Genomic DNA, 22,923 nt, shown 5'->3' with positions numbered 1-22,923 from the left:
TTTTTAAATAATAATAAAAAAGTTATATCATTTTATTTAAATCTAGAAGTTGAATTTTAAATATTTGTGTTTTTAATAAATCTTAAAATTTGTTCCCTCGCGTCCGAGAGTTTGCTACACTTTTTCCAAATTCACCGACAGAATAAATCTTAAAATTTGTTCCCTCGCGTCCGAGAGTTTGCTACACTTTTTCCAAATTCACCGACAGTTCGCACGTGCCAGCAAGGAATCCAAACTGTCATGCGCTGTATAATACTAATAATAATTTTATTTTATTTTTTTTTTTATCAAATTCAGTTAAATAATAATAATAATAATTATTATTATTATATGCAATTATTGCAAGGGCTTGATATGAAAATTATAAACATGAAGCTTTTAATTATTCTATGAACAATATGCTTCTCGTTTTCAAGAGTAGAAACTCGAGTGACTAGTTGGCTACCTAGCTGTTAAGATAGGTGCTGATAGAGTATCATCAGAGAAGTCGAACACGGCGTCGTCGCTCTTGCTCAGTGCATAAACCACCTCCACCATGCTCGGCCTCTTCGTCGGGTCCTTTTGCAAGCAACTAACAGCCACATTCATTACATCCATCACGCTCTCCATCGGGCACGATTGCTCGAAAAGAGCTTCATCAATCCAATTCTTCAACCGGTCTAACTTCTCCTTCTCTTTCCCTTCCGAAAACCCACTCGCTCGCATCCATAGAACCCTTCCTTCCTCGTCAATGGCCTCCTTACCAGAGACGAGCTCAAGCAAAACAACTCCAAACGCAAAGATGTCCATCTTTGTCGACACGACTCCATCCGCTATGTATTCAGGTGCTATATAGCCTTGAGTTCCAACAATGTGCATGGTTATAGCATTGCATCCTGACTTCGCAAGTCCAAAGTTGGCTATCTTAGCCCTCATGCTTGCATCCAACAAAATGTTGCTACTTTTGATGTCTTTGTGGACAACTCGTGGCCTCGTGTGCTCGTGAACATAGAGTAGTCCATTAGCAACATCAATCGCAATCCTCAATCTCCTTCTCCAATTCAACTTTCGCTTTTGGCTTCCATGTAGCCATGAATGTAGAGAACCGTTCTCTACATATTCATAAATTAAGTAGCAGGTTGTATCATCAGGGTCTACGCAAAAGCCTTCAAGCTTCACTAGATTACCATGGTTCACCTTCAAATCAAATCAAACATATGTAATAAGAAAAGGAAATGCCCGTATATATATATTTATATTTATTGAAGCAGTGTCAACTAGAAAATGAAAGCACTCAAGGCTATTTTCGTCTTTTCCATTGTCCTATTCCGTACCGACTTTCAATATTTTAATGAAAAAAACTTTTGAAAAAAGCTCCTATGGTTCTTCCTTTCACATTCAAGGGGTGATTAGTCCAAAGTTAGGTTACTATTTTTTACATTTTTTTTAATAATTTAAAAATACTATCTTTAAACTTCAAAAAAAATTATTAATACCTCACACTTTTAAAAAATTAAAAATTAAAAAAATAATTTACAAATAGCAACTAATATAAAAATTTGGAAATAATCAAAACTTTTCATCCCTAAAAAAATTTATTTTTTAATAATCATTCAATTATGGACTATGTAAATTCCCATTTTTAACCTTCAACTTATACACTTTTCAAACCATGAGTTAATTCGTATACAAGTGGTTTATCTTAATAATAATAAATAAATAAATAAATAAATAACCCCACTAGCCTCCAAATTTTCATTAAAGAAATTTAATGCAAATCATAAATTTGAGTTATAATATCAAAAATAGTATTCGGAAATTCTAAATATATTAAAGGAAAAAAAAATGTTACCTTCTGCAAGATCTTGAGCTGTTCATAGGCGTTCCACTTCATCTTCTTGATAGCAAACTCAACTCCATTGATACTCCCTTTGTAAACCGATCCCTGAATCAAGCTCCTCTCATGAAACCCATTTGTTGCTTCATTCAGCTCCTCGATCTTAAACACTCTGTATTTATCCAAACAATCCGACACGTCCGCCATTAAATCCATCTCCATTTCTTTCCCCTTTCCCTTCCAAATCCCAACTTCCTGCAATTTCTGCCTCTCAATTCCCTCCTTCATTTCCCTCTCACTTCTCCGCCGCTTCCCCACTCCACATACCCACAAACCCACCATCAAAATCAGTAAAAACCCCGCAATCCCCATCCCAATCGCCAGCCCTGTTACTGCCCTGTTTTTTCCCTCTATTGCCGGAGCCGGCGGCTGCTCTGGCGGCGGTGGAAGAACAATGGGTTGCGTCAAATTCGGGAGACGACTTACCGGGATGAAGATTGTGTCGAACGCCTTCGGATTGGGGCGGTTCGCGGCGGTGATTTCCGATGTTGGTACTCCGAACCTTGAAGCAATGGAAAACAGAGTGTCCTGTGGGTGGATTACGTAAGAGACCATGAAATTGACGCGGTTTTTGAATTGGGTGGAGTTAGGGCACTTGCAGAAAATGGGGAAAACGACGTCGACGCCGATGGAGAGATTGGTGGGGACTAAAGTGGGGTTAACGACTTCGACGGATTGAAACGTGGTGAGATTCTGGAACTTGGAGGTGGAGACGAGCCAGAAGCTGTCGCCGGAGTTGATTTTGTAGGAGAGATTGGCGTACGAGATGCTGACAGAGGCGTTGACGGAGTTGCAGGAGCAGGTGATGGGGATGAAGAGGGGCTGGCCGGAGACGAGGGGGAAGGTGGCGTTGGAGTCGGAGATGTTACTGGGTCGAGAAATCTCGTGGCGGCTGACCCAGAAGAGGTCAGCGATAGTGGCTAAGTCGAGAAAATCGGGGGCGGTGGCTCGGTAGAAGACGTAGGCCTGGCATGGGGCGGTGGTCTGGTTGGCGGTGCAGGAGTAGCCATCGGCGTCGGGGGATTGGGCGGAGGAGGGAGGGAAGGGGAAGATGAAGAAGATGAAGAGCAGAAGAGAGCAGCCATGGCGGATTTGGGGTTCCATTGGTTAAGGTATTATTTTCTGTGTTTTTTATATTTTATTTATAGCGCACAACTGAACAGTCAGTGAGAGAGAAAAGGAAAACAAACAAACACGGAAGAAAAGAAGAATAGTCAAAGTACTAGTCAACCATTCAAATAATAGGTGGAAAATAATAATATTATATTTTATTTAAAATAACTTTTGTTTTTAAAAAACACAGAATGGAAGAGAAAAAAAATTCCAGAAAACATTTAAAATGTGAAATAAAACTTTTATTGACAATAGGTATTAAACTGAAATTTCAATCCATATTTTTTTAATTAATCTTATATTTACTAAAATTTAATTTTGTATCTAAAATTAAATTATATATCTTATATAACTCTAATCTCATGTATAGTAAATTTATAATTTTCACAAATAAATAAACATTTTAAAAAAAAATGAGAAACTTATTAAATAATAAAGGTTGTCAAATTTGAAAATATATTAATGAATTAATTTTAGTTTGAGTTAAACTAACATAAGTATGCATTCATTCATTTTTTTAATAGTACTTCTAATTAATTATCTAATCAAACCAATTATTTTATTATTAGCTAATTAATTTGTAACTACCTTGAATTAAGAAATCAATTAAAATTAATTAATAGTTTCATAGAATAAATACAAACTTGATTTATTTCCAACAATTAAATACAGCAATATTTTATTATGAGACATTATTCTCGAGCATATTCTATTTCTAATGTGTGAAACCTTAAACAAAACGGGCCATACGAGTACAGGTGTTAAAAAACTAGTCTGTACTAGTGAACTAATTGGTTCAATTTATGTTTTTTAAAACTAATCGATTGCTTTTGTCTTCGTTCATAACCTAAAAAACTCTTATATATAGCCCGTCGATTTCTACTAGCATCTAAATGACTTACTAACAAAATGGGTCCATCACGCACTCAAATACCGTGATCACCTAAGGGTTAGAGGGAGACACCAAACCAACACTGTCGTTGAGGAGGGAGATAAAGACAAACCTCAGAAACAACACATGGTCACGTAGAAGTACCATCGAGACAGAGAATGAGAAGGGTTGGTCGAAAGCGTCGACCATGACAGTTTCAAGAAGGAGAGAGAGTTCTAATTAAGTTGAGGTCACATCAACTCCGAGATCAAAACAATGAGTCGAAGACTCGTGAGAAAATACTATGGACCAGTCGAAGTTATTCACAAGATCAAAAAGGCATCGTATAGAATCCATTTGCTCCCATGGATGCGGACTAGCCCGCCCATGTCTAATACCCTTTAATATTTTTTTTTTTTATTTCAGCCCAATTACTAGACAAGCCTGCAAAATAGAGCAATGTTTGAACTTTTGGATGTAATGTAATTAAATTTGCAGGATGATTTCTAACCTTAAGAATTTGAAACTCTGGTTGGGACATTTTTATGCTTATTTTTTGTTCATATTTGCCTGTATCATCAAGTTCTCCTGAACAAGAAAGAAATGAGTGAGATTCAGATCAATGAACTATAAACTAACATAACCACAAAACTAGCATAGTTCTTTATCTCCATAGAGATTTACTTCAATACTTCAAATGAAAACATCATTCATTCAGAGCTGCACAGAACAAGAGAAATTTTCTTGCTATACGGTTGATAATAAGTTCATGTCATAATTACAATTTACATCCACTATATATATCTTTTCATAAAAATTTGGATAAGGAGTTCTCACTTACATTACATTACTGAGAAGCAGTCGACAATCATCTCTTTGTTATATCATCATTCTTCACAGTGAAATCCCACAAGTCTCCATACTTCTCATTGAATTCCCAGATGTCCATGGTGTTGTAATCTGATATCAACTTGTCACGAGCCCCACGCTCCATGTTATATATTTGAGGTTCAAAGTTGTGTGGTTGGTCTGGTTTGTCCATTTCAATTATGCAGAATACTATTGTAAACACAGCTGCTCCAATGTATATATACTCCCCCTGAAATACAGTCCCCATTAAGAACATAGCGTCCCCAGAAGTAGGGAAGAAAGATATCGATGGCGTTCGAAGATCTAATTCGAAATTACCGGAACATTGAAGTACATTGCAGCGGCAACTACTGGTAAGAAGAGCCACGAGATGAAGCCTGCCAAATATGTCAAATGTGAAGATACGAACCGAGTGTTGAAGTCAGAGGATTGAGTTGTTTAAGAGTGACAATGGTTTACCCTGAAAGCCTGTTGGAGGTCCAACTGCAGCAATATCATCTGCAATGGCTCCCCAGAATGTTCCTGAGAAGAACTTGCCAGTGAAAAGTAATCAGTACCAGAAGTTACCACCCAAATGATTTTGAAATATTCCTAGATTATAAACCCATGATCATTCCCTAAATGAGCCGATGTGGAATTTTTCTTTTCATCCAACACCTCCCCTCGAACAAAGTACGCCTCCTTTTTTTTTAGAGTCTTTGTCATTTTTTACTATGCCTTCGAAGAGCCTCCTTTTTTGGAATCTTTTGTTTAACATTTGAGGATTCTATTGACATGACTAAGTTTAGTGCATGGCTATGTATGGCTCTGATACCATGTTAGATGAACACGACTCTCCACAATAGTATGATATTGTCCACTTTGAGCATAAGCTCTTATGGATTTGCTTTGGACTTTCCCAAAAGGCCTCGTATCAATAGAGATAGTATTCCTAGATTATAAACCTATGATTATTCCCTAAATTAGCCGACGTGAGACTTTTCTTTTCATCCAACCATTCCTAACGAGGAATATCCATTGTACGAAAACTAGGTGGTTACTCCTTCAAAGAACAATCGAATAATTGATACTGCTTATAGAGGTACAAAATCTATAGCATAGCTACCGTCGACTTCTCAATTCGACCGGCTGAAAGTGAGTTCGGGATAACTTTTGAAGTTAGTACAGATCAAAACATTAGTTCTTCCTTGGTTTGAAGTGTTTTTAAAATTTTTAGAATCTTTTTCTAGCCATATAACCAAACATCGTGAGAAACTTTGAATTGTTTCAATGGTGGATTAAACACTTTTCACCATGCTAAAGGTGATTTGTTATACATTATGAGTGAGATTGATGATAAACAGTTTCATCTTGGCCAAATTATGATGGCAGTGAGAGATGGGAATCTTGATCCCATAACTCACGAAATTGATCTTTAAAGACTCACGGGAAAGCTAAATTCCAAGCTTGGGATTCTAATTCAGAACCGACAATTACAATTACATTTCTGTTTTTTCTTAACCACATTTTCATATAAACTGGAATTCAGACAACCAATTCACAGAGCCAAGGGCTCCATAAATCAAGAACCACCTCCAAATATTGAATCCAGATTCCAACCAGCCTAAACAGAAGACTTCATCCAAAGCAGAAACTAGATATGTTAATGACAATGAACGAACCTTTTTTCTCGCCCTCAAAGTAAGTGTGATGCCCATCGTACACTCCATACTCAAAATCTTCCTGAAACGAAACACAAAGTTGTTAAAAAATTGTGATGCCCATCGTACACTCCATACTCAAAATCTTCCTGAAACGAAACACAAAGTTGTTAAAAAATCAGCAAGATAAAAGAGGCACAATGACAGGACAGGAGAGCGATTCATACAGCGCTGACACTGTTAGTCTCCCAACGATCTACAGGATCTTCGTTTAAGTCGGGTTCAATCTCGGACAATCCAGCCGCATTTAGTCTCCCAACGATCTACAGGATCTTCGTTTAAGTCGGGTTCAATCTCGGACAATCCAGCCGCATTGAGACGCCGTAAGCGGCTTCCCCTCGCCGATTTTCCGAGCAACTTGGCGGCGGAGATTCCATTGATTCCTGGAATACTCCGATTCGAGAACGCTGGATTTTCCGAGCAACTTGGCGGCGGAGATTCCATTGATTCCTGGAATACTCCGATTCGAGAACGCTGTAGCACTAATTCCAGAAGATTTGAAGATGATTTTGGGGAGTGGATTGAAAGAAAGAACGGGGAGGGAAGAACAGAGCGCCATTTTCGGGCTTATCTTCTTTAGTTTCTGGGCTTTAAATCCCCGCCTTGAGGGAAGAACAGAGCGCCATTTTCGGGCTTATCTTCTTTAGTTTCTGGGCTTTAAATCCCCGCCTTTTGTTCCAACGATAAACTCCAAAACTCCAATAACGTAACTTCCAGTCCTACTTGGCAGAAGGACCAATGAAAACCTCGCCACGTAGACCAAAGTCTGCAGCTTACCCATGTGGCAATTACATGTAGGGGACCAATGAAAACCTCGCCACGTAGACCAAAGTCTGCAGCTTACCCATGTGGCAATTACATGTAGGTTGCACGTAAGATGGTCAACTTCCTCCACGTAAGCCTACATCTATTTATATACGAGATAGTCTAAGTCACTGCTAAGATTTTAAAATGCATCTATTATGGAATATTTGATTATTTTCTCCCACCAATATAAAATCTCACATAAACCCTCTAACTCTAAGCCGAATAAAAAACTTCAAAAGAATGCTATTTCAAACCATTTAATAAAATACCATAAATCAACGAAATTTCAATCCTACTCGACGTTTTAAAAAATTTAATTTCTAAAGGTCAAAAGAGTGCAAGGAAAGACTCATTATTATAAGACTATTTCATAATTAAAATTTTAAAATTATTTCTTTTGAGAATAATAATAATTATTAATTGTTAAATAAATTCACAGACATAAATGAAAATTAAACTAACATTTAACCTGGTTAAAATTATTTTGATATAATGACGTAATAAAAGAAAATCAATTAACAATAATTAATTATACTTAATTAAGGTAATAAATGTTTAAATAGCATTCTCATCACCAACATCAATAAAGCTTCTACGAAATATCCAACGAAAATTGGATGTTTGGTTGGAAAAGTAAAAGAAAAGAACAATAAATTGGTGGGTTATTAGTTGGGAGTTTTAGAGGAATTAATAATTGGGAAGAAAATTAAATGCTTTAGTTTTGGACACGCAAATATGTTATCGGATAAGTCTACGTGTTGGAGAAGTCAAACCCAGCAACCTTTGCGCCTTATGGGATTCCATACCTGCTCCACCTCCTCTTTCAAACGCCAACTTTGACCATCTTCATATTAATCAAATAAAAATAGTTATAAGGTTCCGATCAATCGTCCACGTCGTAAGTAAACTATATGGACACTCGAAAATAACTATGAACTAGCTAGTGTCGTACACGATTTCAAGTTGGTTGAGTTAGTAATTCGAACAACTTAAATAGAGTTCACAACCCAATCCTCTATTTTCAGTTGAGCCGTCACATGTTCACATGTTACCAATGTCAAAAATTCAACTCAACATTTATGATTTGAGCCCTGCGCATTTTTTAATTAGTTAAATTATTGAGTTATTATAAATTAAGGTGGGACCAGGAAAGTAGTGGGTAGAACATTATAAGAACAGCTTCAATTAAAATAAAAAGTTTGGAACACAATTCAATTCCATTCAATTCAGTCCCAACCAATCACTGTAAGATTATTTGTCTATGTATATGAAAAATGTTTTCGACCCTAATTTCAACCTTATAAATACTCTTAAAAAGAACATTTCGGTTTGTTCGCGCCAATTTTGTTTCATTGCCACAAAAGTTGTTATAGGAAGTCACTTCTCTCGACACTATAACCTACCACGAGGAGATGACTTCTCCTGACACTATATTATATATATCAGATAGAAATCATTATAATGTCACGTCGGTAGAGATGTCGATACATTATTTATTTGTCTCAACCCCTTGTGACGTCTTGTAGTGGGTAACTCTTTAATAGCAACATCTTTGATATGGATTAAGTAGTTGTATTAAAATTTATATCTATGTAAATATGATCTAAAATAAGAGTAGTCTATAGGTGGAGTCTGAATGTAAATGTCCGTAACTAAGACAAGTGGTAGAGTTGTCTATAGACAAAGAACTTATGCGGGTAGGTGTCGAATTAATTAGCCTCGAAAATGGCTATGAAAAAGCTCTTGGGCTACCGAGAAGCTTAATTCAAGCTAACTTCGTTATTGATTTTCTTTTTAAATTCATATTTATTTTTGGAATCTACCATTAAAAGGGTTCTCTAATATTTTATAATATGGATTGAAATTTTGATGACGTGTTTGAATGGATAAAAGAATATATTTTAATAATGAAAAATAAATTTAGTGGAAGAAAAAAAGTAAATAAAATAGAAAATTGAAATTACTTGAGAAATGAACAAATTAAATCTCGTGGGTTTGGCAACCCACTTGTACACCTCAATTCTCATGGTCAACGCGTAGTTTACCGGCGTACGGAACTGTATTGCCCATTAGTTTCTCGCCACGTCAGCTATATTATCCGACAAATTACGCACTTCATAGTAGCTCACCCAAAATTATCGGTTCAATATAAATTATAATTAATCTCCGCTAAATAATTTGAAAATTACGGCTTACTCAAAACAATTTTATTCCTACATTTCACATCATCATTATTATTAATTATTATTATTAGTCTAAATTAATAAAAATACTTTATTTTAAAATTTTTCAAAAAGTTTAATAATATTCTTACTAAAAAAATTAAAATACAAACTTTTTAAAATGTTATAAAATATTTTAATATTTTATTTCAAAAATTGGTTTAAAATTTTAAATAGTTTAAAAATACTCTTTAACCTTTTATTTATTTATTTTTTATTTTTTAACTAATATCCTTTTAACTCTTTTAAAACTTAAAAAATACATTTAATTTTTTTAAATAAAAAAAATTATTCGTAAAAGTATCATTAATACTCTTAAATTAAATGTTTATAGGTATTTTTAAAACATGGGTACGTGAAGGTTTTTTTAAAGCTTTTAAAAAATAAAAAATATTAATAAAATTTTGTAAAGTTAACTAAAAATTAAGAGTAAAAGTATAGGAATATTTTTATTAATAATAATAATTTAAGGTTAATATTATGAATATTATTAATATTATTTTATTGGACAGTCTTTTCCGGGTTGGCAAATTGAATGCCCCGCCTGGTTCACAATTAAAAGTTCGTTGGGGTAGTTGCATCCTCCCTCTCCCTTCACACTTCCCATCCCCTGCTTTTTAAAACCCCCTTCCCCTTCACCTTCTTCCCCCAACGCTCCCTTCATCTCCTCTGTTTCTTCTTCCTCCTGAAACAATGGCCGACCTCCCCAACTTCCTCTCCTCCGTCCGCCTCAAGTACGTCAAGCTCGGCTACCACTACCTCATCTCCAACGCCATGTACCTCCTCCTCCTCCCTCTCCTCGCAGCCGCCTCCGCCCATCTCTCCACCTTCCAGTTCCACCACTTCCTCCAGCTCTGGAACCAATTGAAATTCAACCTCCTCTCTGTTACACTCTGTTCTTCCCTCATCGTTTTCTTCTCTACCCTTTACGTAATGACCCGACCCAGAAAGATTTACCTCATGAATTTCTCCTGCTATAAACCGGAGACGGCTAGAATGTGCGACAGAGCCGCGTTTCTTGGAAGATCCGAGATGACTGGCAGCTTTACAGAGGACAATTTGGCGTTTCAGAAGAAGATTCTTGAGAGGTCTGGTTTGGGAGAGAAGACTTACTTGCCGGAGGCGGTGATGAGAGTCCCGCCTAATCCGTGTATGGCGGAGGCCAGAAAAGAGGCGGAGGCTGTCATGTTTGGCGCCATTGATGAGCTTTTGGGGAAGACAGGTGTTAAGGCAAAGGACATTGGGATTTTGGTGGTTAATTGCAGCTTGTTTAATCCCACGCCCTCCTTGTCGGCTATGATTGTGAATCATTATAAGCTTAGAGGCAATGTTTTGAGCTATAATCTTGGTGGGATGGGTTGCAGTGCTGGGCTTATCTCCATTGATCTTGCTAAACAGCTCTTGCAAGTTCACCCAAATTCATACGCCTTAGTGGTCAGCATGGAGAACATTACGCTTAATTGGTACTTCGGAAACGACCGATCAATGCTCGTTTCGAATTGCCTCTTCCGTATGGGCGGTGCCGCCATCCTCCTCTCAAACCGCCCTTCAGACCGCCGTCGCTCCAAGTATCAACTCATCCACACCGTCCGAACCCATAAAGGCTCCGATGACAAATGCTATAACTGCGTCTTCCAGCAAGAAGACGACACTGGCCGTGTCGGCGTCCGCCTCTCCAAAGACCTAATGGCGGTTGCCGGCGAAGCCCTGAAGACCAACATCACTACTCTTGGTCCACTCGTCCTCCCAATGTCGGAGCAGCTTCTCTTCTTTGCGACTCTCGTCGCTAAAAAGATTCTCAAAATGAAACGAATTAAGCCGTATATACCTGATTTTAAGCTCGCGTTCGAACATTTTTGCATCCATGCCGGCGGCCGCGCGGTGCTGGATGAACTGGAGAAGAATCTGGATCTGAGCGAGTGGCACATGGAGCCGTCGAGAATGACTCTAAATAGATTTGGGAACACGTCGAGCAGTTCTTTGTGGTACGAATTGGCTTACAGTGAGGCGAAAGGGCGGATCCGGAAAGGGGATCGGACATGGCAGATTGCGTTCGGGTCGGGTTTCAAGTGTAACAGTGCAGTATGGCGGGCGTTGAGGACCGTCGATCCGGCGAAGGAGAAGAATCCATGGATGGATGAGATTGATGAGTTCCCTGTTGATGTTCCCAGAGTGGCCGCCATTAATAGAGCTTGAAGAAGAAGATTCTTTGGAGATTCATTAGGGTTTTAACTCCAAATTTGTTTGGGTCCTTTTTTTTTTTTTTTTTTTTTTAAAAAATTTTAATAATGTTTTCTTTTTAAGTTGTGCGTTTATTTTGTGTGTCACACAACATATTGTTCATATTGGATGCTAATTAATTATTGTTTTTTTTTTAATTTTTATTTATAAAAGGTGTAATATTCATTCATACTACTCAATTAATGGACCCATTATTTTACTTTATACCTTTTAATTTTAATTTTTCACTTCTTTTAATTTCTTTTAACCGTAGTTGTTTTAATATTTTAGTCTGTTATATTTTAATAATTATTTTTTCAATAATTATATGAAAAATAATCGAATTAATAGTTGATGTCTAATATCTAAATCTAATATCTAAATCTAGTGATGAAAAGTCTATATTGGTTCCAAAATGGAAAGAAGTAGATAAATAGTATGTACCTTGAGTATGGTACGAAAATTTAATATCATTTAGATTGCGCACTTTTCACGTGCATTTGACCATTTTTAACTAACTTTCTTAATATATTTAACGATTTAACTTTAAATTTAATCCCTATAAAAAAAACCATTTTTAACTAACTTTCTTAATATATTTAACGATTTAACTTTAAATTTAATCCCTATAAAAAAAAATTAGAATTTAATCTTTATAGTTTTAGATGTAATTATGTTTGATAAAACTTTGGTAAACAGTCTTAGCCAGTTTATTTAAACACATAAATCCGGTCCACTTATAGTATAGCCATCTTGACCAGTAACTTCTTAGCCAGTTTATTTAAACACATAAATCCGGTCCACTTATAGTATAGCCATCTTGACCAGTAACTCGTCTTCGTATTAGAAGTATTAGAAGATCATCTCACCCTGTGGTCGACATTCCATTCCCCTTAGTCGTAGGTTCGGGTCTCTTGAGGCGAGGTACACGTGGCCAGCCCTTCTGGTGTCTCAGTGATATAAACAAAGAAAAAACGAATTCCAATCACATCCCCTATCACAATAAGCCAATCCAAGGAAATAGAATCGCATAATCTACCTAATTTTTGCCTTCCTGCCGACAATCAAGCTGTACTTTAAATATTTTAACAATTTAATCATATCGAATCACTAAAAAGTCTTGCAAAAGGGATAGACTCGTTCAAGGACGGGGACNACCATTTTTAACTAACTTTCTTAATATATTTAACGATTTAACTTTAAATTTAATCCCTATAAAAAAAAATTAGAATTTAATCTTTATAGTTTTAGATGTAATTATGTTTGATAAAACTTTGGTAAACAATCTTAGCCAGTTTATTTAAACACATAAATCCGGTCCACTTATAGTATAGCCATCTTGACCAGTAACTCGTCTTCGTATTAGAAGTATTAGAAGATCATCTCACCCTGTGGTCGACATTCCATTCCCCTTAGTCGTAGGTTCGGGTCTCTTGAGGCGAGGTACACGTGGCCAGCCCTTCTGGTGTCTCAGTGATATAAACAAAGAAAAAACGAATTCCAATCACATCCCCTATCACAATAAGCCAATCCAAGGAAATAGAATCGCATAATCTACCTAATTTTTGCCTTCCTGCCGACAATCAAGCTGTACTTTAAATATTTTAACAATTTAATCATATCGAATCACTAAAAAGTCTTGCAAAAGGGATAGACTCGTTCAAGGACGGGGACTTAAATATTTTAACATCATCCAATAAAACCCGCTAGATATTAAAAAAAAAAAAAAAAAAGTAATATTGGAAATAGAAGTAACTTACAAGAGATTATAAGTAAGCAGTAGAAATACAGAGTTGGAAGATACATAGCTTGAATTAGATGTATATGTAAGTTAGTAGACTGATGATATTTACATTTTACAGCAACGACATGGGTCGAGTCCTTTGCTTGAATCGGTAGCAGGTACTAGTCCAGCGATCTCGTCCTAGGCTCGAATCTAGCAGCTACTAGTCCAGTGATCTCCAGCCGAAGAATACAATTGGTTGTAGGATACTTCTGATCACATGCCCCATACTCCTTGAGCAGCAGCAACTTTATTGTTTGGTCTGGAAGTTAGCTCATACAATATCCTAGCGAATATATCTGAATATCTGCCATCTAAGAAGAGTATTTCTGCAAATGCATTTTCAAATGCTAGGAGCACACCCTTGTTCTGTGGCTCAGATACGAGACTCTCCAATATCATTGCTGCTTTCCTGCATATTTCCGGAACTGGATGAGGCATCTTGATTACTTTAAGAAGTCGATCGATCGCCCTAATTCGAAGTACAGGAAAAAGATGGCAATATACTTCAGTATCTACTACGTGTCAAGTGGCTTAGGAAAGAACTCGTTGTTGTTTTCGCAAGAGCGGTAAATGAAAAAGAATATAATTACCATCTTTCGCTTGCCAGCTTTAATCTGCAGTCCATATTAACTTCAACAAGGTTGGACAGTGCACCAACAGCTGCTGCTTGTGCATCTAATGCTGGGATGCTCATAAGGTCGACTAAACGCTTGTGTATCTAATAAGATTCAACAAAACGTTGCTATGATAAAGCAGGCATAATACGACAGAAAACCGGGAGGTTCATGGGTTTTAAAAGAAACAAACCTGGGGGATAAAGGGAAGAAGGAAAGGCTCATTGTCGGGATTTATTATCAATCGTCCGAGTAATTCTGCAGCAGAACAGTGCCAGACTTTGACAGAAGATCCAAGCATTCCCATGATGCCTTCCACTGCTCGTTTCTCTCTGGTAAAAAAGTATAAAGCAAGCTTATTAGAACTAATCATCAACTGGGTCGGCCTAAAATATAGATCGTATTCTCACGTTATTTTGATGTAGGATGGCTTTGATGAACTAAAGATACGAAGATCAAGGAGTGGGGATAAATTCACAATTGTCTCTAGTGCATTTGTAACAAGTTCATCATCCTCTGTCAACAATAAAAGCTTTCAGACATAATTCAGACAAACATATTCAAATTTGACACTTCAAATTTCAAACGCAACATTCAATACTAATGACATAAGATGTCTACAGGAAACTCTCAAAGCAATGCTCATTAGGGTCACGAACTTCTGACCTGTAACATGATCTTCTATACACTGAAACACTGTTTCCAGAGTATGTCGATGTTGAGCCATAATAGATTCATTCTCTGGCATGAAAGAAAAGTTTCGGATAATATTTGAAGCAGAAACAGCACATTGCTGTCTTTCTGCTCGGCCTTCGTCATCCAGACTAAATAGACCATCTTCATCAAGCCACCAATGTCGAGGAGATGATTTGGAAGTGTGAATCGTTACCTCTGAAGCTGAAGAACCAGGTCTCAGGCTGCCAGGCATAATTTACGCCATACTTAGAACTAATATTCAGTAAACTGAGCAAACATAACAAAATGACATTAGATGCATACCCATTTGAGCCCAATGCCTCATATTCATTCCCAAATCCCGTTACAGAAGAATTTACACCTAACGTTCTGATCCTTGCCTTCTTTACAAGATCCTTCGGAAGTGCTATATCACGCCAATCATCTATCTGTTTGATGTAACATCATGATATCATTAATCTCGGGATTTACTTGAACAATTTAAATCAGTCTTGCCAATTTCAAAATTCAATTTCATGAGCAAAATGGAACACTGTAGGACAATTAAACCTTCCCGAGGGAACCAAGATATCATATTTATTCATAGCAAAAGAAAACGCGAGAAAATGACTGAGAGGCAATGTAATACATACAACTTGAAGAAGAGCATCAAGCAAGCCGGGAATTTTTGCTAGAGGAGTAGAATCTCTGCGCATATCGTCCTTCTCTTTGAAGGAGAGAAGAGTTAGAGTGTTCAGTGCCCATGTCAATTCACTCTTCAAGCCACTCTGTAGCGCCAACACTATCTTTTTATTGTTTTGATCTGCTCTTGTAATGAATTTTAGAGATAAAAAAACAGGAACTCATATCAAATAAACGTCTCAATATAAAATAAGAACTCGAAAACTGAACTTTCAGCTGATTTCCAGTATAGAGTCCCGCAAATTAAGAGTGGAAATGAAAAAGGATTTCGATTAACAGACCGGCGAAGGAAGTATGAACATGGAAAGAAGGGCCAAGCAGTGCCGATGGAGCCAAGATCTCGACTGCAGCGGCGGCGTTGCTGTTTACGCTGCCGAATGGACGGCCTCGCTTAGCCGGAGGCGCCGAGACGCCGCCAACATTACCGCCCAACTTACTCTGCTCTCTCTTCTGCATGGCCTGGCTTCTTCTCCCTGAACTTCAAGTGATCTAGCAATGGCGACCCAATCGTGTAACAATCAGAAAGCTTGAAATCTAAATTAGGGCACAACGATGCAGAATGAATTCGATTATTCAACCACGAAGGGAAGCGACATGATTCTGATGGGCCTGGAAATATGGATCACGACAGCTACATAGGCCCAAACAATAAGCCCAATTCTCAAAATAATGACTTTGGAAGCCCAAATCAGGCCCAACTGCAATTTTACTTTTTGACTGAATTTTTAGTTTGAACCTTTTTAAATTTTTTGTTTTCCTTTTTGACTTTTAAATTTATAAATACTATTTTTTTTATATAGTTTTGCCCTAATATTTCAAAGTTATTCAAAGAAGTCAATAATATTGAATTGAATTGAAAAGGGATAATATAGTAATTTAAAAATATTCTTTTCCAAAAAATATTAGCTAAAATAATATTTATTTAACCTAGAAGGAATAATATTTTAAAATACACGTCATTGTTACGTTACTTTATTTGAAAAATAATGTATATTTTAATTATGTAACCAGACAAGTAGCCTTAGTTAGTGTCCTAATATCCTAGGTGGAAAAGAAAGTACAGTTTTTCAAATATTATATTCACATTAAATAAATGCAAAAACACATCAAAATCACAAAAATAAAATAAATAAAATAAATTATTTATAAATATTCCTATATTCTTTATAATAAAATTACAACGTTACCATTTACATTTTATAAATATTTAAAAAAAATCATATAATTTAGCAATTCAAGTATTGTCATAGGTCACATTTTATAAAATAAAAAAAATTAATGTATTTTTTTTTTTTGAATAATATGAAATTTTATTTTAAAAAACAATAAAAATTAAAAGGGGAAAAAAGTGAAGGTGGAGAAGGATGGGGGGGTGGGGACCACATGGGGACCAAGATGTGTTGAGAATTGAAAAGCGGAAACTCAAAGGGATAAACAACTTTGAATATAGACTTCGTTTGGGCCGACATGTCCAATCATCAACGGATAAGGCCGAAACTTTAAGGGCCCATCTCTATTATTGTATTATTTTTATTATTTATTTTAAGTGTTTTTTTTTTATTATTATTTTCAATACATGGATAATAATTTTAATAAATTAATTAAATACTCATCAATTTTCTCTTAATAAAATTATTAATTTAAAATAATAAATAATTAATACATGCAATTTGGTTGGAGCAATGAATTTTTTGGGATCATCAAATTTTGGAATATTTTTCAATATTGGGATTATGCCCATCAAAATTAAAATAAATAAATATAAAAAGTAAAGCCAGAAGCATATTCCAAGGAATAAATAATCCACAAACGAAAAAAAAAAGGTGAGAGTCCATTGTAATTAATATAAGGACACCTGCATCTTATCTTTCCCTATCTCGCCCTTCTTTTTTTTCCTCAAATCGTGTGGCTCAGAACAATAGTTCAAAATCAAGTTTTCACCTTCCCAAGCAACCTCCAAATTGTTTAAAAAAATAAAAATAAAATAAATAATAAAGGTAGGTGACAGGTTGCTTTCAACGGCCTACAATAATAATTATATTATTATTAATAAAGAAGTAAATTAAAAAAGAAAATAGAAAAATAGAAAAAAGAAAAGAACCCCACACCTTCTTTAAATAGTTATTGTCTTCTCAGCTCTCCAGTAACCGACCCTACCCACTCCCATCAAAAGTATAACATATAATTATATGACATTATTACCCTTCCTCTCCTTTTTCTCCTTATTTTATTTTATTTTATTTATTTCCAATTATTTGACTCCATGCTTTTTCACCCATCTTCTTCTGCACTTAAATAAATTAAATATTTTTCAATGATTTTGAATTTTTAATTCAAATTACAAGTGGCGGAAAAGGGCGAAACGGTCAAAAACGGATAAGTAAACAAGAGCTTAAACACGAGGACTGACGGAAACAGAATATCACGCCGTTCTAATGAGTTCATTTACCGTCACGCCCTTCGAGACTCCTTCAATTCTCTTTAACCCCCCCAATCTTTCTCTTTATTACGAAACTCCCCCTCTAAAAATTTCTTTATGCCCTTGAAAGATGTGAAAATTCTTTTCAAAATTTGCAGAAGCCCCCCTCCGTTTATCGATATTGTTCTTGTTTCACTCCAAGGAAACCACCCCAATCTCACCATACCTATTTCTTTATTTTAATAATAAATATTATTATTATTATCGTTTTAATTATTTTAATATAAAAGGATTGGAAATGATAGGAGAAATCTGAAGTATTATGAAAGTATTCAACGGAATATATATCATTTTTTTTTTATGTTCATATATAATTTATATATATTAAACCTGAAGGTTAAAAAAAATTAAAAGAAAAAAAGAAGAAAAAATCCAAAACTTTTTTTTTTTTTCTCAAGATTTCTCTGTGAGGAGGGAAGCTAATCCGGTGACTATCTTAGCTCCTTTATCTATGCTCTTTGGCTTGACTGCAGGGGGTTGCCACGGGGAAGCAGTCCCCGCCGGCGATTTTTTATCGCTGGAGATTGACGTCGACGACGGCGATACGGGATCGCCGGTGACGGATTCTCTCGGAGCTGATTCCTCGCCGAATATTAACTCGAATTCACCGCAATCGGTGTCGGTTACAAGCGGGTCGTTGTGGATTTGAGGTAAGATTACTTCGGGTTCGGTCTCTGGAGGAGAGTTGGTGACTGAATCGGCGGTTCTAATCGGAGAAGAGAGCCATTTCGCGAGCATGTACTCCGCCTTCCTCCACGGCGGGAAGTGCATTCCTTTCTTCTTCAAGCTCTGCCTTGCCGCTTCCGATACAATGGATACAATTTGTCCGAGACGATCCGATTTTCCGACGAAGACGTACGGCAGTGTCTGGAGGATCGCCTTGTATGTTCCAGTCGAACGGGCGATCTCGAATTCGGACTTGAAATCGATGTCTACAAGTAATCGTTCTCCGTCCACAATCACATCCATGTATTCGTATTCACCTAAAACAGAATCGAAAACGAATTTAAGAAATGAAAATTTGGGATTAATGTAACGGAATTAGGGTTCATAGAAAGTGTGTGTACCAGCTGGGAAAGAGGGGGATTTCTCCCATTTGGATTTGCAGATGGAGGAATTGTAACCGAGAGATGAGAGGCCATCAGTTACGATTCTTCGTAAATCGTCCTTCCTTTTATGAACTTTGTTGTGCTTCTCAACAATTTTCGAAGCGTCTGCCAAAAGGTTTCTCTCCGTAACGCTCGCGCAAGGAATTAAACTCTGTAACAAATTGTTGTTTGTCAAATACACTTGCGAAAGCTCGAATCCCAAAATTTGGAGTTACAGTTAAAAGAGGTAGGAAAATCCAGGTTTTCGAGTGAAGAATTTATGAATGTGAGGCGTTTACCTTGAGTATATCATATGCATCGCCACCGGATGATCCGGAGGTGATCGATTCACCGAAACCCCCAAATACATCGAATTCGTCGTCGGAACTGTCGTTGCTGTTGCCGTTGAAACAATTGCAGGGATTGCGGCCATACTTCACGGCCACCGGCTGCTTCTCGCTGCTCTCCTCTATGAAATTTTGCACCATTTTATCTAAGCAAACCGAGCTTGGCTCGAACTCAGTCCCTCTGCTAAACTGAGCCGGTTCCCCTACAATCGGTTTCTCTACCGTAGAACTCCTCAGAACGCTCGGAAATGGCCGATCGAAAAGTCGCCTGAGTCGCGATTTGAACAGAGGCTTGGCTGTGTCGGTCCGAACCTGCTCTCTCACCGTCCGAACATCGATATCGATCGGTTGGATCTTCATCGGAAAAGGCATGACCGAGAAGAAACAGAGAAAAATCTCGTCTCCTTAAAGAGATTTCCAGAACACAAAAGACAAAAATAGAACAGTACAGATTTGCTCCGGACTAAAATTTCTACCTACGCCTCCTGAAACTCTGCACTGTGCAGCTCGATTTACAGAGACTGATGACTAACAATTACTGACATTGAAATTCACGGACTCACAAGAGGAAAAAATTAGAGAAATGAACTCCAGAAAGTTGCATGTACATTCACAATTTCCCAACTCCAAAACTTCAAACTAAAAAACGAAGTACAAGACAGCTCCGGAATCAATGTTGCCCTTCCACCACTAATCCAATTAAGTGACTCGATACTCAGATTATCCGTGCAGCGATCGAAAAGACGAAACGAAAAAACGACCGCAAGAACATATACACAGATCGGAAGAGAAGATACCTGCGGAAAAATACTGGAGCAAGAAGCAAGTATACAGAATAGGGAAATAAGAGAAAGAAAGGGGGTTTTATCTCAGAGACTTTTCGTGGAAAACATGACGACGATGATCGGAGAAGGAAACAGCAAGTCTGGATCTGAAAGGGAGGGAAATCGGAAAATACATCTTCCGCCGGGAAGGTCGCCGGAGAAGATGAGAATTGAGAGAGTGGTTTTGTTCAGTGGTTGTCCTGAATGGGGCGAGTGTTATGGAGTGGGAGAGAACCGGGCCGGGGAATTTATAAGGAAATAGAAGAAGATGGGTTGCTGAGTGGACATGATATTTGCCACGTGGAGTCCTACATGGCAGTAATTATCCTGAATTGGCAGTTTGCTCGCGTGACAATTATTGCACGTAGTTTTGGTCCATGTAGATGGGCCAGATAGTGCGACGTGTCGCGTGGTTGAAACGGTGGGTAGTTTTTTTTACCCCTTTTTAAAATAATTAATTTAGCCGAGGTGAAAACCATGTGAAATTCCAAAAACACCCCTCCACTAGTATAGAATATCGGGTAGATACCCCTCGTTTTCCGTGGATATCGAAAACCATCGAAAGCGATCGTGGCAAATCACAATTTACCTCAAAAATGTTTTTATTTATTTATTTATATATATATTTTTTTCTTTTATGGATATGCGAACGGGNAAAATTTTACGGTGTTAGCAAAAAAAAAAAAAAAAAAAACTCTCGAAAATAAAATAAATAAATATTTAAATTATTTTTTATTTTTTATTTCTTAGGAAGACGTTGAAAAAGCAACTTTTTATAGAGATCTTCATTATTTATTTAATTAAAAATTAATTCTTGTACCGTCTTCTATTTCGTAACAAATAAAAAAAAGACTTTGGACAGATTAATTTGTATTTTTTATATAAATTTAAATAATTATTTTATTTTACCATAATTACAGTTGAAAATGTTTTGTTTTACCATGAATATTTTTTTTAATATTCGGTTGCAAAGTCATAATATTTTAAAAACACGGCAAAATAATTTTGGTTGGCCTACCTCGTCAACCTTTTGAAATAAATGTTTTAATTATTTTCTTTGAATAAATAATACCTAAACAATAAGAATGGTCGGATTTAATATTATTGTCCGGGAGAAATGGTTTAAATAATTTATTTATTTTTATTATTTTTTTTAACTAAAAAATTCTAGTCGATTGGATTTAGAATCTTTGGCATTTGATGACCCTGACATTTCCCTTATGACATGGTCACATAGTTATATACTCTTCACTTCTTAAGAGTAAAGACTATCCCAACAAATCAACACAGAGTATTTCCATCATATTTTGTCCTCACTCACATGCATCTCATGGAAATTTCTAGAAAGTGTACTTTGTTTGGCAAGGATTTCTTATGGTTGATTCACTTAAAAGAAAAATTCACATTCTCGGTACTTCACCTTTATTCAGATGTCATAGTTTGATATTTTAGTTATTAATATAATATGTACTATGGATAACTATAATATTTTTAAAATAATTTTAAAAAACCAGATCAGGATGAGTTATAAACTCATTCTGGTTGTTGGGTTACCAACCAACTTGAATTTCGAGTTCGTCCAAAAGATTTTCCAACATAACTCGTGTACAAACTCCTATGTAACAGAATACATGTTCCTTTTCTAATTCAATAAGATGCTGTGTTCAGAGCATTTGAACTTTTAACATTTTGATCAATAATATATGAAAAAAAAAATAGACAATATGTATATAATTGAAGTAATTAAAATGCATACGATGAACTTAAAAGTTAGACATCTACGTTATAATTTTACTTCTAATTCAACATCTTCCCTCCCCTCCCTTTTATTAAGTTTCAGATTTTGAATATACTTCAAATGAGATCCAATTTTTTCAATTTCTAACTTATTTTTGGATACAAATCACGAGAATTTATATTTTTCCTCGAATCTTTCATCGAGAGGTAAAGGATTAAATCCTTTTAAGAAAAAAAGTTTTTGATCGGAATATTAATAATTCCGAAGGATCCCTTAACTATTAAGGGATTAATAGAACGAATCGCACTTTTACCACTCAACTATATCCGCTACAATGCAATTATTGTATATAAATTGACCTTTTGTCGAAGACGAAAATAAGTCGTAGTAATAAATAATAAAAAGATCGGATCAGAAAAGAATCGTGAAAATTCGAACGTTGACGTATTTTCATCAGGGCGACTGATGAGATTAGAAAAAGAGGACTCATTTTATTACACGTATTATCCACTAATTTTGAATGATTTGTGCGAGGAAATTGGTGAATTGTGGGTGGTAATGGGGGCAAAGGCATTGATGCCACTTTAGTGAACTTCTTTTGATGATGTCTAATGAAATTATTGAATTCTCACTCTTTTCTGAATCTCATCATTCTCTCTTTTTAAAAGCTTTTGGGAACATGGGCTTGTCATTAGCTTTTGGACACTTTGAGATGCCTTCAATTTCACAATCTATTTATTTTTTTCTTTTTATGACTTTTAAACCCTAAAATCCACCCAAAAAAAAAAAATAAAAAAATAAAAAAAATAAAAAAAATAAAAAAATAAAAAGTGGGTATTTTCCTCCATCTATTTTCCTTTAGTGGGTAAGAATTAGAATTATTTTAGGATATTAAAGGCCCAACCTTTTTTATGTCACACCCTATTTTTTTCATAATCTTTTATACTTTAAATTAACCTTATTCTCTATATATTTACCCAACCAAAGGACC

The 22,923-nt window shown here is 36.1% G+C and overlaps 5 protein-coding genes across 8 annotated transcripts; 1 reads left to right on the top strand and 4 right to left on the bottom strand.

Moving 5' to 3' along the window:
• Positions 1 to 343: 343 nt before the first annotated feature.
• LOC111473098 (serine/threonine receptor-like kinase NFP) lies at positions 344 to 3,079 on the bottom strand. 2 transcript variants are annotated; one of them, XM_023118662.1, is made up of 3 exons: positions 1,832 to 3,079; positions 419 to 1,176; positions 344 to 380 (listed from the first exon to the last, which is right to left on the bottom strand). In XM_023118662.1, the coding sequence occupies exons 1-2, from the start codon at positions 2,978 to 2,980 to the stop codon at positions 442 to 444; spliced, it is 1,884 nt and encodes a 627-aa protein (XP_022974430.1). In that variant the 5' UTR covers positions 2,981 to 3,079; the 3' UTR covers positions 344 to 380; positions 419 to 441. The 2 variants fall into 2 exon arrangements, with proteins under 2 accessions (XP_022974430.1, XP_022974429.1); XM_023118661.1 differs by lacking the exon at positions 344 to 380 and having other exon boundaries at positions 406 to 1,176; positions 1,832 to 3,078.
• Positions 3,080 to 3,998: 919 nt separating this feature from the next.
• On the bottom strand, positions 3,999 to 7,018 carry LOC111473099 (photosynthetic NDH subunit of subcomplex B 5, chloroplastic). 3 transcript variants are annotated; one of them, XM_023118666.1, is made up of 8 exons: positions 6,844 to 7,018; positions 6,725 to 6,776; positions 6,598 to 6,657; positions 6,392 to 6,452; positions 5,190 to 5,252; positions 5,049 to 5,107; positions 4,702 to 4,959; positions 3,999 to 4,448 (listed from the first exon to the last, which is right to left on the bottom strand). In XM_023118666.1, the coding sequence occupies exons 1-7, from the start codon at positions 6,987 to 6,989 to the stop codon at positions 4,729 to 4,731; spliced, it is 672 nt and encodes a 223-aa protein (XP_022974434.1). In that variant the 5' UTR covers positions 6,990 to 7,018; the 3' UTR covers positions 3,999 to 4,448; positions 4,702 to 4,728. The 3 variants fall into 3 exon arrangements, with proteins under 3 accessions (XP_022974434.1, XP_022974431.1, XP_022974433.1); XM_023118663.1 differs by lacking the exon at positions 3,999 to 4,448 and having other exon boundaries at positions 4,521 to 4,959; XM_023118665.1 differs by lacking the exon at positions 3,999 to 4,448 and having other exon boundaries at positions 4,521 to 4,959; positions 6,725 to 6,813; positions 6,881 to 7,018.
• A 3,064-nt stretch (positions 7,019 to 10,082) lies between these two features.
• On the top strand, positions 10,083 to 11,903 carry LOC111473112 (3-ketoacyl-CoA synthase 20-like). The gene has a single exon (XM_023118686.1). The coding sequence runs from the start codon at positions 10,153 to 10,155 to the stop codon at positions 11,653 to 11,655; it is 1,503 nt and encodes a 500-aa protein (XP_022974454.1). The 5' UTR covers positions 10,083 to 10,152; the 3' UTR covers positions 11,656 to 11,903.
• A 1,495-nt stretch (positions 11,904 to 13,398) lies between these two features.
• Positions 13,399 to 15,997, bottom strand: LOC111473100 (armadillo repeat-containing protein LFR-like). Its single transcript, XM_023118667.1, has 8 exons — positions 15,738 to 15,997; positions 15,408 to 15,577; positions 15,079 to 15,203; positions 14,746 to 14,996; positions 14,490 to 14,595; positions 14,273 to 14,411; positions 14,056 to 14,183; positions 13,399 to 13,934 (listed from the first exon to the last, which is right to left on the bottom strand). The coding sequence occupies exons 1-8, from the start codon at positions 15,910 to 15,912 to the stop codon at positions 13,679 to 13,681; spliced, it is 1,350 nt and encodes a 449-aa protein (XP_022974435.1). The 5' UTR covers positions 15,913 to 15,997; the 3' UTR covers positions 13,399 to 13,678.
• Positions 15,998 to 18,284: 2,287 nt separating this feature from the next.
• LOC111473084 lies at positions 18,285 to 20,424 on the bottom strand. Its single transcript, XM_023118642.1, has 3 exons — positions 19,323 to 20,424; positions 19,003 to 19,195; positions 18,285 to 18,918 (listed from the first exon to the last, which is right to left on the bottom strand). The coding sequence occupies exons 1-3, from the start codon at positions 19,740 to 19,742 to the stop codon at positions 18,329 to 18,331; spliced, it is 1,203 nt and encodes a 400-aa protein (XP_022974410.1). The 5' UTR covers positions 19,743 to 20,424; the 3' UTR covers positions 18,285 to 18,328.
• Between the last annotated feature and the right edge of the window lie 2,499 nt (positions 20,425 to 22,923).

This window comes from Cucurbita maxima, unplaced genomic scaffold (assembly GCF_002738345.1).
Source record: "Cucurbita maxima cultivar Rimu unplaced genomic scaffold, Cmax_1.0 Cma_Scf00103, whole genome shotgun sequence".
Taxonomy (NCBI): domain Eukaryota; kingdom Viridiplantae; phylum Streptophyta; class Magnoliopsida; order Cucurbitales; family Cucurbitaceae; genus Cucurbita; species Cucurbita maxima.
The sequence above is the reverse complement of the archived record's forward strand: the minus strand, read 5'-3'. Positions and strand labels throughout refer to the sequence as shown.